This window comes from Rhinopithecus roxellana, chromosome 9 (genome assembly GCF_007565055.1).
Source record: "Rhinopithecus roxellana isolate Shanxi Qingling chromosome 9, ASM756505v1, whole genome shotgun sequence".
Classification (NCBI taxonomy): domain Eukaryota; kingdom Metazoa; phylum Chordata; class Mammalia; order Primates; family Cercopithecidae; genus Rhinopithecus; species Rhinopithecus roxellana.
Window position 1 is genome coordinate 1779867 of NC_044557.1, and position 15387 is coordinate 1795253.

General features: G+C 34.3%; 1 protein-coding gene across 1 annotated transcript in view; it reads right to left on the minus strand.

The window, feature by feature from the left end:
* KCNU1 (potassium calcium-activated channel subfamily U member 1) overlaps positions 1–15387 on the minus strand; it is a 165036-nt gene that overhangs the window by 110155 nt on the left and 39494 nt on the right. The window contains exons 11-13 of the mRNA XM_030937901.1: positions 2783–2888; positions 1582–1664; positions 43–112 (exon numbers count right to left, since the gene is read on the minus strand). Of these exons, the coding sequence (XP_030793761.1) occupies positions 43–112; positions 1582–1664; positions 2783–2888 (259 nt within the window). The remainder of the gene's footprint in view (positions 1–42; positions 113–1581; positions 1665–2782; positions 2889–15387) is intronic.

The following is a 15387-nucleotide window of genomic DNA, read 5'->3' on the forward strand; positions in this document are numbered from 1 at the left end:
AGATAAAAGGAGGAGACTGAATATGCTAGAATGTTACTATACCTTGTTATGGGATTGCAGTATCTGTATGATGATTCTGGTGGTAGAGTCATAGTTCTTGATAGACAACACCCTATATAAACCCCAAACACTCTCATTAGTCATGTGTCATCGCCAAAGGGCTTTGTAATATAATTTAATTCAGAGTTAAAATGATATGTAGGTAAGTGTAGAAAAACTTGGCATACAATGAAGTTTATTGTTATGTTGTTTTCGAAAAATGTTTTTAGTAGCCTACACAGAAGAGCGTCATTGTTTTCATGACTTTGCCAATCAAATCTATGGAATGATTATCTCTTGGTATTAGAAGACTGTGTTCTTCTGAGACCAATTCTTGAGGAGGAAATCAACAGTTTCATGTTTTAGCCTTCAAACCCAAACCTAATTATTACAGGTAAAAATAGAAATTTGATAGTTGTCTATAGCTTGAAATAGCTCATAGACTGTCTAATTCAACTTCCTCATTTTACAAATTAAGAAACTAAGATCTACCTCATATTTACTGTATTATGCATGGTACAACTTTTCAGGTGTTTCTTGCTATATATAATGTCACCTTCAGCTATGTGTATTTATTTTACTCTGGAGATTGGAAGTTCATCTGGATTAGCCAAAATGCCATTGCCATCATAATCACAGTTAGAGCTTTGTTATCACAAGTTATGTTCTTGCTCGGAGTTCACAGTTTAATGTGATAACATCTTGAAAATACTCACCGATGGTCAGGCCAGGCACGGTGGCTCAACCTGTAATCCGAGCACTTTGGAAGGTTGAGGTGGGTGGATCACCTGAGCTCAGGAGTTCGAGACCAGCCTGACCAACATGGTAAAATCCCATCTCTATTAAAAATACAGAATTAGCCTGGCGTGGTGGCACATGCCTGTAATCCCAGCTACTTGGGAGGCTGAGGCAGGAGAACTGCTTGCACCCGGGAGGCGGAAGTTGCAGTGAGCCGAGATCACACCACTGCCCTCCAGCACGGGCAACTGGGCAACAAAGAGCAAAACTGTCTCAAAAAAAAAAAAAAAAAAAAAAAAAAAAAGAAAGAAAAGAAAAAAAAAAAAAAAAACGAAGGAAAATACTTACTGATGGTCAAAAAGTACATCATATCTGACCACACATAATCTTTTACCATAGCTACTAGAGAAAAATCCCAATAAACAAAGTATACTAACAGGGTTCATAAAATTGCATCTTTATTTTTGAGAGAGGATATTAGTTATAATGGTGCTATCTGAACAATAACCAGTTATTTGTATGCTTGCTTCTTAAATTCAGAAGGCTACTATACATATGAAACTTCAGGGAATTATATGGAGAAGCACATTCACACTCAGGATGCTCTATTTTCATTTTCTTTTGCAACCGTCTGCACAGTCTTGGGGAGGGGGCAAAAAGTAGGCAGAACCTTGGAATACGATGAATCTAGTGATATGATAGATGGCATTTTCTCCTGTTTATGCTTATGTACCAGGCATCACTTTAAGAGAGATAGAAAAAAATAATCATTACAGCATACAAAACACAATACCAGATTCTTACCTCATAATGTTGGAAATATCTTCAGCATGGGAATCACTGCACAAAGGGTTGGCTATAATCAGGCATGCCTCTGCAGATTCCACCTACCCTTCAAGATTGGACAGGAGCCATGGTGTTAATTATGTGGGAAATGCTCTGGTCTTCCCCTTTCGGGTTTTCTTAGAATTTTGTAATAAAATTGCTAACAAAAAAGAGGACACACTTGGGAATGAGTTGTAATGAGGATGTCTTTACATCAGGATTGTTGTCCTGCAAATGCCACAAAAGGCAAGGGTTGCAGCTGATGGACCAGGGCACAGGGTCTCTGACATAGGTAAAAGATTGCTTTCAAATGGGTAAAATACAGAGTTATATTTTTCCTACCATCCATCATCATTGTTTGATGCCTAGTGATAAGCCATAAGACCTTTATAAGCAAATGCCTGTGTATTTATTTGTCTTTCAGCACAGTAAAGAACAGAGGAACTGGGAGTCCACTTGGCTCAAAGTAAACAGTTATTCAATATTGGTGGCGTGTGAATTTCAAAGTTCTAGAAAATTACTGAAGTGGCTCTTACAGTACTAAATTGCAGGAAAGAGAAAGATTTTTCTGGGTCTGTCAATTCTTCATGTTTACTCTATAGATCTTGGCTTTAAACAGAAACTTTTCTGTTTGTTGATTCTCTGAACATGACAGGAAGCTGCCTTTGATCTTAAGCCAAACCTGTCTAGAGGGTTGGCTGTTGCTCATTATTTTTAGTCACAACTTTAATGAGATTTCTACTATTTTCCTTTATGCGTTTCCTATTGGAAAGCATATTCATGCATTTAGGAGGAGAAGTTGATTAAAGCTGACAGACTCAGAGATCTGCCTTCTGGTAAGAATTCTATTTGTGTGGTAAGATCAAACACACCTTGCTATCCATACCTTTTACAGACCTCTTAGGCTGATAAAATAAAACTGATTTAGATAGAGAATCTTGTGAAATAAATAATTTAAATATAAGTGTTGGCAAACAGTGAGGTCTGCTTGACATTTGTGAAATCAGATTTGGAGGTCAATTACTACACCTCCTTTACAATTGTTTTTAAAGCTGAGGAAGTTATATTTTCCACCACTTAAAGAAGCTGAAATAATATCTTTTCCAAAAGCAATATATCTTGTAATTTTAATTGTTGTAACTTAGGAAAACTACAAGGAACTAAAACAGCTAGATCTTACCGCAACTCGCCTCAGATCCTCCCACTTCATTGCAGATCCAGAAATGAATGTTGTGTAGGCCAAGTAGCATTTAAATATGGTTTCAAGTTCCAAAGAAGGAGGGGTCCTCGACAAAAAAGAACGTGGCAGCAATGAGGTAAAAAAGATGACTGATTCTGGGTTTAGAGGTTTTTATAACTTATTTGGTGCATTTAGTAGAATCCCTCATAGTGATATGAAAAAATACAAATCAAGTTCATGCTACTTTTTTAAAAAATGTAATTACTAAGGATGGAGAGGTTCACTATTTAGTTTAAAAAATTGAATTACTGAAACAGGCATAACATTTTAAAACAACTACACATTTAAAGGCCGGGCGCGGTGGCTCAAGCCTGTAATCCCAGCACTTTGGGAGGCCGAGACGGGCGGATCACGAGGTCAGGAGATCGAGACCATCCTGGCTAACATGGTGAAACCCCGTCTCTACTAAAAATACAAAAAACTAGCCGGGCGACCTGGCGGGCGCCTGTAGTCCCAGCTACTCCGGAGGCTGAGGCAGGAGAATGGCGGGAACCCGGGAGGCGGAGCTTGCAGTGAGCTGAGATCCGGCCACTGCACTCCAGCCTGGGCGGCAGAGCGAGACTCCGTCTCAAAAAAAAAAAAAAAAAAAAAAACTATACATTTAATAAAATGGTTTTTGAATATAGGAAGTAAATATGAAAAAAACTAGAAGGAGAAATTGATGAATCTGCTACTGTCATGAGAGATTTTGACATATCTTTTTAAACTATTGATAGAGCAAGCAGAAAACAATCATCATGGAGTTTGAACACACATGTTTAATATTTATAAATTCTGCAAATAACATTTAGAGGAACTAATTTTTATAAAGAACACACAAATATTTATCAAAATGGTACTTTAGTTGACAGAAAATGAAAGCCTCAACACATTACAAAAACATAGTTATTACATATAATGATCTTTGATCACAATACAGTGAACTTGGAAGTTAACCAAAACACAAATAAAAATAGTTTTTAGATTTAGGAATTTAAAAAAATAGACTGCTAAAAATATTATAGGTTTAGAATAAATTGCAACAATTCTTTATCATTATTCTTAGAAATATGTTGAAAATATTAAATATATACGCTTTGGGATACAACAATAGCAGTGCTTTAGGAATAATTTATAGTTTTGGAGACATATTAGAACAGGATCAAGGAAATAAGAATAAAAGAAATGATAAAAACAAGAATAAGAAACAATGAAAAAGGAACAAAAAGATAAAACAGAGAAGATAAACCGCATCAAAAGTCAGTTCTTTGAAAAATAACCTAGCATAATAGGCAAAAGTTTTGTAAAGTTAATGGAGAAAAAAATAAAAGACAAAAACGATGCAAATATTGAATAAAGAAGATATAATACATATAGTCAAAGTAGATCTAAAAAATAACAATAGTAGACAGCAAATAACTAAATGTCAACAGCTCTGAAAACTTAGACAAAATGAACAAATTACTTGAAAGTATATCTTACCAGAACTAACCCTAGAAGAAATACAAAGCCTAAACAGCCCTATAGCTGTTAAAGAAATTAAAACTATGGCTTAAAATCTCTCAAAACACAACAAACACATGCACACACACACACACACACACAAACCTACACACCCAAACACACACATACCCCCATCAAATAAAATGTAGAAAACCACTTGTTCTATATGGTTTCCACATTTAACTTCTACAATACTTTAAAGCAACACGTAATCTCATTTTTATACAAAGACTTTTAAAGTAAAAATAGGAAATAGTTCCTAATACTAAAAAAGACAAAATAATCATGTTATCAAAAATATCAGTGAGATCACCACATTAACAAATTAAAAAACAACAATTATATTATCACCTCAGATGCAGAAACAAATTGACAGAAATATTTCTTCAGAGTTAAGAAATACAATTCGTGGTATATTAGAAATAGAAGATAATATTTTTAACCCAACAAATATCTTTAAAATAAAAAAGATATCTTTAACGAAAAAATATTAAAGGTGCTTTTAAAAAAGAGAAATAAAGATATCATCACTGCTCTTTTTCAACATTGTATTTGATGTCTCAGCAATAATTATATTATTTCAGACAAATAGTTTATTTCCTTCTTTTCAATCCTTATGTGTACAATTTGTTTATTTTATTATAAAGAATTATTTTATTTATAAATCTGGATTAATATTTATTTTATTTTATTACAAAGATAAAATAAAAATAAATTGTTTTAATGTAAATAATTATAATTACACAAATATAAATAATATAAATAAAATTATTTACATGGAAACCCCTAATATTACTACAGAAAAAATAAAATTTATGTGGTTAGATATAAGACTAATATACAAAATTTAATTGTGTTTTTCCTGTACTAGGAGCAAACAACTAGTAAACCCAACTGGAAGATATTACTTTAACTAATATCAGAAAATACCAAGTACCTAGAAATAAAAGTTAGTAAGCTCCCTACCTGGGAAACTATACCATATTATTAAGGGCTACTAAATGAGAACTAAATAAATGAATAACCCCAGTATAGTAAAAGTTGGAAAAAGTTTGTAGCATAAAGCAGTCAATGCTGCATCTAAAATCTCAATTAGATTCATATTAAATTTCTGCAGTTTTTCATAATAAAATAATATACGTGATAAAATAATTTAAAAATTTGTATAAAATATAAAGAGCCAAGTAAAGCTTGTCTACTATGAAAAAACAAAATAAAAGGTAAAACGACTTGCTCTAGGGATAGGCAGAACTAGTTACAAAGATTTAGTAATTAAAAGAGTGTAGTATTAATGTAGTAATAGAGAAATTGATAAAGATTTATACAGATTTATAAATCTTGATTTAAATTTATTTTATTACAAAGATAATAAACATAAATTGGTTTAATGCAAATAATTATAATTACACAAATATAAATAATTATACAATTAATTATATATATAATTATTTACAAGGAAATCCCTAATATTGCTACAGAAAAAAAAAATTTATGTGATTAGATATGATTAATATACAAAATTAATTACAAGATTAATATATAAAATTTCTCTTTAAAATAGAAAGTGCACTACTCACAGTGGTCACATGCCAGATCAGTGAGGAGAGGGAAGAGTTTGTTCAATAACTGGCACTGGTAAAATAGTTATATCCAATGGAATAAGGTAAAAACTTTATACATGTATCTTACTCTATAAAAAATTCTAAATGAATTAGAGACATAAATGACAAAAACAAAAATTTTAAATTATTGGTAGGAAATGTAGTTCAACATATTTTAAGCAATGGAATAGGGAGTTTCTAAACAAAAAACAATAAGTGCTTTAATGTAATAGAAAACATTCAATATTTGACTATAATAATATTAAAAACTTTTAGGCATCAGACGATATGTAATATTCAGTAATAAGGCAAATTATAAACTGAAAGAAGAAATTGCAATTCCCACAACTGATGAAGAATTATTGCAAATAATATATTACACATTCCTAAAATTAAATATCAAAAACCACACAAAATAGTTAAGTAAAAACAGTAAATAGGCAAAACACATGAATGAGTATGCCACGGAAAGAGAAAAGATGTGCGGCTAGTAAACATGGTGAAGATCCACATCTGTAGAGCTAAAGGGCATAGAAATCAAAACCACAAGAAGGTTCCATTTTACATTGATTTTACTGTAAAGATTAAAACATATAACCATACCAGTTGTTGGAAAGAATATGTATATATATATGTGTGTGTATTTATATGAAGGATGTGTATATATATGTATATATGAGAAGAATGTGTGTGTGTGTGTGTATATATATATATATGAAGACTCTTACACATTCCTGATAGGCTTGCAAAATGGTGCAAAGACTTGGAAAAAATGATTAATAGCCTAAAAATGAATATTCACATACTTGACACTATTAAGCACACACACGTACAAGCACAAATGCACACAAACATGCACACAGAGACACTATTTCATGTGTCCACTAGGAGACATATACAAGCATGTTAATAACAAAACTATTTCCAATTGCAAAATATAGAAATAACCCCAATCACACCAAAAGAAGAGTGGAACTGAGGGAAATGAATATCACTAACAAGAACAACCAATTAACTACAGCAACACTCAAAAATATGAAAGCATCTTACTAACATAATATAAACTGAATAAAACCCCAAAGATTACATTGGTATGGTGTTCTTTCTATAAAGTTAAACATGTCTAAAGTAATATGCACATTTAAGATGGTCCTGAGGCAGAAGTGCCCTGTTGTGTTTCAAAGAAGTAAAGAAATATACTCTCTTGAGGAAGGTAACGTCATCTTTCTAAGTTAACAGTGTTTCCATGTATAATTGTGCAATACAGGAATCAGTGTGTAATGTAAGACAATAGGCACACAAACAAGAAAGAAAGAAAACAAGACTGTGTGTAACATGCAGCAGAAGCCACAGTCAGTAAAATCAAAGATGTGAGGCATTCAATTATTGGACACTAGCCACAGCATATTTATGCTTATTTTGTTGAAATACACAAAAGGTAAGGTAGAAATGCAAGAAGTAAAAATAAAAACAGGACAGTTTGATAAATAATCAAAAATAACTAATGGGTACTGGGGTTAATACCTGGGTGATGAAATAATCTGTACAACAAACCCTCATGACACAAGTTTACCTATATAACAAACCTTCACATGCCCCTGAAATAAAAATAAAAGTTAATTTTTTTAAAAAAAGAATCAAATGTAAATTCTAGAACTGAATAATATAATAACTGAAATTGAAAACTTAATGGATGGGTTTATAAGTGGATTAAACACACAAAAAGAGCTAAGGTTCTGGAATCTAGGTCAAAACAAATTTTCCAGAATGCAACACAGAGATATAAAAAGGGAGGAGATAAGTTCAAAAGAAGGTAAGAAATTCAGGTCATATTGCCTAGCGCAGTGGCTCACACCTGTACTCCCAGCACTTTGGGAGGCCAATGTGGGCAGGTCACTTGAGGTCAGGAGTTGGAGACCAGCCTGGCCAACATGGTGAAACCCCATCTCTACTAACAATATAAAAATTAGCCAGGTGTGGTGGCGGGTACCTATTATCCCAGCTTCTCGGGAGGCTAAGGCAGGAGAATTGCTTGAACCTGGGAGGCAGAGATTGCAGTTAGCCAAGATCACGCCAGTGCAGTCCAGCCTGGGCAACAGAGCAAGACCCTGTCTCAAAAAAAAAAAAAAATCAGGACATATAACTGGAACAATAAAAAAGAAAAAGGCTAAGAGTTAACCTGTAATTGGAATCCCAGAAGAAAAGGAGAAACAAAAAGGTGACAAAAGCAACATTTGAAGAAATAATTAAAGTAATTGAGAATCCTCCAGAAATGATCAAAGACACCAATCCAGAGACTCCGGGAGATTTATGCATCCTAACTGTGGTAAATTGATAGAAATTCAAACCTATACGCATCACAGGAAAAGTATAACATACATCCATATTAAGCAAAATGTATGACCTTTAAAAAAGATAGCTCTTTTAACAAGGTAATTCAACAGACTTCTTAATAGCAACAACAGAAGTCAGAAATAAGTGGAATAAAATGTCGTGGTTCTTAAGTAAATAAACTGCCAGCTTGTAACTCTGTATCAGTGAAATTGTCCTTCAAGAATGAAAAAAAAAGACATCTTTACACTTAAAGAAACAAACACCACCCAACAGAGTTAGTCACTGGTAGATCTGCATTTAAGGAAAATTTAAAAATTTGGGAGTTGGGAGATGAAAAATTACTTAATGGGTACCATGTAAATTATTCAGGTGATGGTTACACTAAAAGCCCAGACTTCTCCACTGCACCATCTTTCCACGTAACAAAACTGCACTTGTACCCCTTAAACTCATACCAATTTTTTTTTTTACTTTTCAGCATGAAGAAAATCATTACAATAGGAAGGAAGAGCAGAGGTGCAAGAAGAGATAAATATAACAAAAGGTTAAATGTTAGGGTAAATTTAATGAAATTTGTCATAAAACTTTAAGTTTGTAGATTTTTTTAACATGAAATAAGCTTAATCATGCATATACCCGACAAAGGCTCGAATCACATATTACCTCATGCAAATAAAAAAGGACTAACGATTCAGCATAGAAATGGTCAAGACAAATGGATCATCATTTAATATGAGGCAGTCCAGTTGGCTTATGGATATGAAAAGATGCTTGGCCTCACTAGTAGTGAGAAAAATGTTAATTAAAACCACAAGAAGTACTACCATCTTAATAAAGTACTATCCACAAGAATGGCGACGATGAAAAAGACTGCTGTTTCTTAGTTTGTGGAGTTACACTTTCAGTGTTAGTACGATGCAGGGCACCAGGAACTCTCAGGGCTACTGGTAAGGTGCAGATTGTTCAAATCATTTTGTACAACTGACAGTTCTACCTAAGAAAAATATTTAAACTTTACTACCCTACAATTACATTTTTGGGCACCAAGATACATATACAAAAATTTGCACCGCACCATTCTTTATAATAGCCAAAGTATAGGGGAGAAATGCCACCAATGGTTGAATGGATTAAGAAAAATCATGGTGTATTCATAGAATACTGTCTACACAGCAATAAAAATAAGTATTATACAACTATTTCCAGTTGCAATATGGATAAATCTCACAAACATAACATTGAGGTAAAGAAATTTATATTCCATTTATACAAGTTTAAGAAAACAGGGAAAGGCAAATAATATTCTAAATAAACATAGAAGATAAACAAAAAATAATAAGATATAATGTTCAAACTGTAGTTACTTCTAGGAAATAAAGATGGAGTTTCAGTTGCAGAGGGTTGTGTTGGTGTGCTAGCTATGGAATATAGTAATCCATCCTTATCCGAGGGGGATACATTCCAAGATCCCCAGGGGATGCCTGAAACCACAGATAGTACCAAATCCTGTATATACAGTACTGTTTTTCCTATATACACATACCTATAATAACATTTAATTTATAAATTAGGTACAGTATGGCATTAACAATGACAAGTAATAATGAAATAGAATAATTATAACAATATGCTGTAACAAAATGTATGTGAAAGCAGTCTTTCTTTCAAAATACCATATTGTACTGTACTCACTAAGTTTTAGAACACGACTGACCATATATAACTGAAATTGTGATAAGGGAAACTGCAGATAAGGAGGCACTACTTTATTTCTTGACTTGAGTGGTAGTTACATGGGTGTTCACTTTAAAATCATCTTAATTCTAAGTGAGTTTTTGAATTACATTTTGGTATAAAAAAGTTTAAACAGGTGCTGGGTGTGGTGGGTCACACCTGTAATCCCAGCACTTTGGGACACAGAGGCTGGTGGATCACCTGAGGTCAGGAGTTCTAGACCAGCCCAGCCAACATGGTGAAATTCTGTCTGTACTAAAAATACAAAATTAGCTGGGTGTGGTGGTGCACACCTGTAATCCCAGCTACTTGCGAGGCTGAGGCAGGAGAATCACTTGAATCTGGGAGGCGGAGGTTGCAGTGAACTGAGATCGCACCATTGCACTACAGCCTGGGCAATAAGAGCAAAACTCCTTCTCAAAAAAAAAAAAAACAACAAGGTTTAAACAAAGAGATTAATTATTTCCTTGCTATTTTAGAAGTGAATAAATGTTCTGGCATATTTTTTTCTATAGTCCAATGACCCATGTGCAACTCTTAGAAATCTCTCAGTCAACTTTTGTCCTATTGTATTATTACATATTGGAGAAATTGGAAAATATTTATTGCCACTCATATGGTACCTCTATTATATGTACTTACTATATATGATATAATATATGTGATAAACATATTATAAAATGAAACAATCATTGAGGACTGCAAATAAAATTTTGAAGAAATATACTGTTATCTTTATACACTTTTACTTGAATCTGCAAGGAAAAATATTTATTTGCCACAATGATATAAACACTAATCATGTGACTACAGATTTAAGATCATAATACTGAAACAATAGAAGTGATGCACAGTGCTGACAATTCTCATCTGCAAATCTGATGGTTAATAAATACCATCTATAACTGAGGAATCAAAAAAGTGGTAACATTTAGACTTAAAATTTGAAGAAATATTAAGTCTGAAAGAACTGAAAGCAGTTGTCTCTGAGCAGTAGGACTGGGGAAAGGGAAGAAGGGATAAGCACTTCATGGTAAGTATTTTACTTTTGATGTGTAACTTATGGTTTATACTGTTTTTGCATTACTCTTAATGGCAAAACCACAATTACTTTTGCACCAACCAAATACTTTCTTAATGGTACTTTCTCCTGAATGCATACTCTGGTCTGCCCCATCCCCTAACAATTGCTGAATTAGCTGCCCCCTCTGTTAAGACAACACTCACATGCATGCCTCTCTTTATCCCTATGTTTTGATTTTCACATTTCAAGTATATGGAAGTATACATGATTTATTGTACCTTCTCATTTGAGAACTGATTTCTTTTGTCAAACCTCGAAAGCTCTCATCTTTCAAATTTTGTAAAAAACAGTACATATGCAGTCAGCATAAAGAATGACAAGGAAGTCAACATTTATGTGTCCACTCATAAAACAAATTACTCAAGGAAAGAGGTGTCACATTATCACTGCTCCTTGCTATGTAGCCTCTAAGCCTAGTTATCTGGCTTTTGGTGGTTTTAAGAGCTGTGTAATATCTATTTATATATTCTTTTCTGCTTAATTTAGCTATAGTTTTTCTTGTGTGAAACTAAGCAGTCTGACTTATGGAAATACAAGTTAATATTTTATTTTCATAACATTTCATAGAATAACATGTTAGATACTGCTTTGTTCAAGCAATAAATAAGTAACCAAAGAAAGAAAATGATAATACGGTATCATTTATGTGTTCTTGTGTAGAATCTCATAAGAACTTTATAGCTTAAAATAACAAGTTATTATTTTTTGTATTCCTTGTTTTGACTGGGCTCAGCAGGGTGACACTTCTGTTCCCTGTGGTTTTGTTAGAGTCCTTTATAGGACTGACTTCCTTTATAGGAGAGCTTTAGTGGTCTAGAACATCCAAGATGGCATCATTTACATGTCTGCTGCCTCGACTGAGCTAGCTGGAAAGACTGGCAGTGGGATGGGCCTTATTCTCCATCATATGTACATACATATATATGTATGAATATATGTGTATGTATATATGTATCATACATATATTATATATGTATATATGTATCATACATATATGTATATATTTATGTATTTATCAATATATACATATGTATATATGTATCACATATGTATATATGTATCATACACACACATATATGTATGATGCATATATACACATACATAGATATGTGTGCATTTATTTATTTATAGTTATATTTCAAGGTGCCAAGATACTGAAAGCAGATGTTGTCAGGAGTCTTAAGGGCTGGCATAACTGGCATACTGTCACTTGTCGATATCTTACGGTTGAAATGAGTTAAAAGGCTAGCCCAGATTCAAGAGAAGGGAGAATGGACTCCACTTTTGGTAGGAGGAGCAGAATACAGACACTCCTGAATTTATGATGGAGCTACATCCCTATAAACCCATCATAAGTTAAAGCGTGGTAAGTGGAAAATGCTTTGAACACAGCTAACCTATCAAACATTATTGCTTAGCCTGGCCTACCTCAAACATGCTCAGAACACTCACATTAGCCTGCATTTGGTCAAAATATCTAACACAAAGCCTATTTATAATAAAGTGTTGAGTATCTCATATTATTTACTGAATACTGTACTGAAAGTGAAAAACCAAATGGTTGTATGAGTATACAAAGTATGGTTTCTACTGAATGCATATGGCTTTTGTGCCATCATAAAGTAAAACAACATTGTTTTAAGTCAAAGCATCATAAACCAGGGACTATCTGTATGTATAAAGAGGAATTGCTATTAGCTATCATTAAACTACCACAGTCTGCATCCTGGCCACAATAATTCACATCTCTCCCTTGTACAAAATACTCTCACATTTCCTCCCAAAGTCTCATCTCTTTACAGAATCAGCTCAAAGTCCTGGATCTTGTCATCTAAATTAGGCCCAGACCTGGATGGGGGCTCCTGAACACATCTGGTCCTGATGTGAACACCTGTGAACTGAATGCAGAAGTGCATACCCCGACTCCCACAGCCAACTCACCATGATGACACCAACAGGGATAGGAAAATTGCAATAGACAAGCCCCATCAAAAGTGGTGGAGGTTGTAATGGAGGGCACTGAGAAATCATGGGTCCACAGAAATTCTGAAATCTGAGCATGTATTATTAGGGGTAGAGAATGTTTCTCAATTATGGCCCAGTTCTGTGGTCACGAGTTAATCTATTGTCTGTAATTCTTTTCTCTGTCCTCTGATCCTGAGTCATCATGCTTCCCTTTCTTTAATAAAAGGTCTATGTTTATACTTCAGTAGCTTTCTCTGCCTGATTCTTGTGTGTGCTAAATTGGGCTCAGAAGCATTTTTTTTTTCACTTTGAACTATTTCTTTCCCTTTTACTTCAAGTTGGTAGGGCTGCTATCAGAAAAATTCTGTTTAAAGCAGAATTCTATTGAGTAGTTTCTATAAACCTAATTCAGGTTCATGTCATGCTTTAAAAGTCAGATCCATGATTCCTTGCAGACAGATCTCTCTCCACTTTGACAATGTCAGGCTTCCGGGACAAATGTCTGTAAGCTTCTTTGCAGCCCCTTTGCCTGACTGAGAGCCTTTGTAAGTCACCACCTTAAATCTTTCTGAGGTCTTAACAAATTATCTTACAGTTGCATCCTTGATTCAATTTTTGACCTTGAGGTCAAATGTTATAGATTGCACCCTAAATTTGATTTTTTTCTCTCTGAGGTCATTTTTCCCTTTTTTCTCCATCTGGAGAGATTGTTCTGGGCCTTCTGTATTTCTTCTAAGTTCTGCTCAAAAACTAAAAAATTTCTTTTCTTTTTCCTCAATTTTTTTTTTATAATACCTTAGCATGCATGATTAAACTAGAGTAAATGATCTTCCTTTGGGAAATCTTCTTAGCTTCATAATTTCATTAGGTACATTGCCTGTCTTCCATATTATTGCTGGTGACAGTGTTACCAAAATTCTGACATAATACCATGCATGGGCTTTTCTTCCTCCAGCACCCTACAGCAATTTCCTCATTGCTCTTCCAGCCTTTACTGAGTCTCCATGAAACTCTTCTGGCCTGTGTCTCCACCAGTTCCAAGGAAAAGCCCACATTTTGGCTCTTGATATGATAGCACCCCACTTCTAGTACCACTTGTTGTATCAATTATCTATTTCTGCAAAACAAACCATCCTAGAAATTACTGACCTTAAGCAACAATAATATACTATGTTCATGATTTTGTAGGTTTGCTGGTCTCAGCCAGATTGTTCTTCTTTTATTTATTTATTTTTTATTATATTTTATGTTCTATGGTACATGTGTACAACATGCAGGTTTGTTACATATGTATACATGTGCTATGTTGGTGTGCTGCACCCATTAACTTGTCATTTACATGAGGTATATCTTCTAATGCTATCCCTCCCCCCTCCCCACAACAGGCCCCAGTGTGTGATGTTCCCCTTCCTGTGTTGTGTTCTCATTGTTCAGTTCCCACCTATGAGTGAGAACATGTGGTGTTTGGTTTTCTGTTCTTGCAATAGTTTGCTGAGAATGATGGCTTCCAGCTGCATCCATGTCCCTACAAAGGGCACGAACTCATCCTTTTTTAAGGCTGCATAGTATTCCATAGTATATATGTGCCACATTTTCCTAATCCAATCCGTCACTGATGGACATTTGGGTCGGTTCCAAGTCTTTGCTATTGTGAATAGTGCCGCAAGAAGCATATGTGTGCATGTGTCTTTATAGCAGCATGATTTATAATCCTTTGGGTGTATACCCAGTAATGGGATGGCTGGGTCAAATGCTATTTCGAGCTCTAGATCCTTGACAGATCGTCACACTGTCTTCCACAATGGTTGAACTAGTTTACAGTCCCACCAACAGTGTAAAAGTGTTCCATTTCTCCACATCCTCTCCAGCACCTGTTGTTTCCTGACCTTTTAATGATTGCCATTCTAACTGGTGTGAGATGGTATCTCGTTGTGGTTTTGATTTCCATTTCTCTGATGGCTAGCAATGATGAGCATTTCTTCATGTTTCTGTTGGCTGCATAAATGCCTTCTTTTGAGAAGTGTCTGTTCATATCCTTTGCCCACTTTTTGATGGGGTTGTTTGTTTTTTTCTTGTAAATTTGTTTGAGTTTTTTGTAGCTTCTGGGTATTAGCCCTTTGTCAGATGAGTAGATTGCAAAAATTTTCTCCCATTCTATAGGTTACTTGTTCACTCTGATGGTAGTTTCTTTTGCTGTGCAGAAGCTCTTTAGTTTAATTAGGTCCCATTTGTCAATTTTGGCTTTTGTTGCCATTGCTTTTGGTGTTTTAGACATGAAGTCCTTGCCCATGCCTATGTCCTGAATGGTATTGCCTAGGTTTTCTCCTAGGGTTTTTATGGTTTTA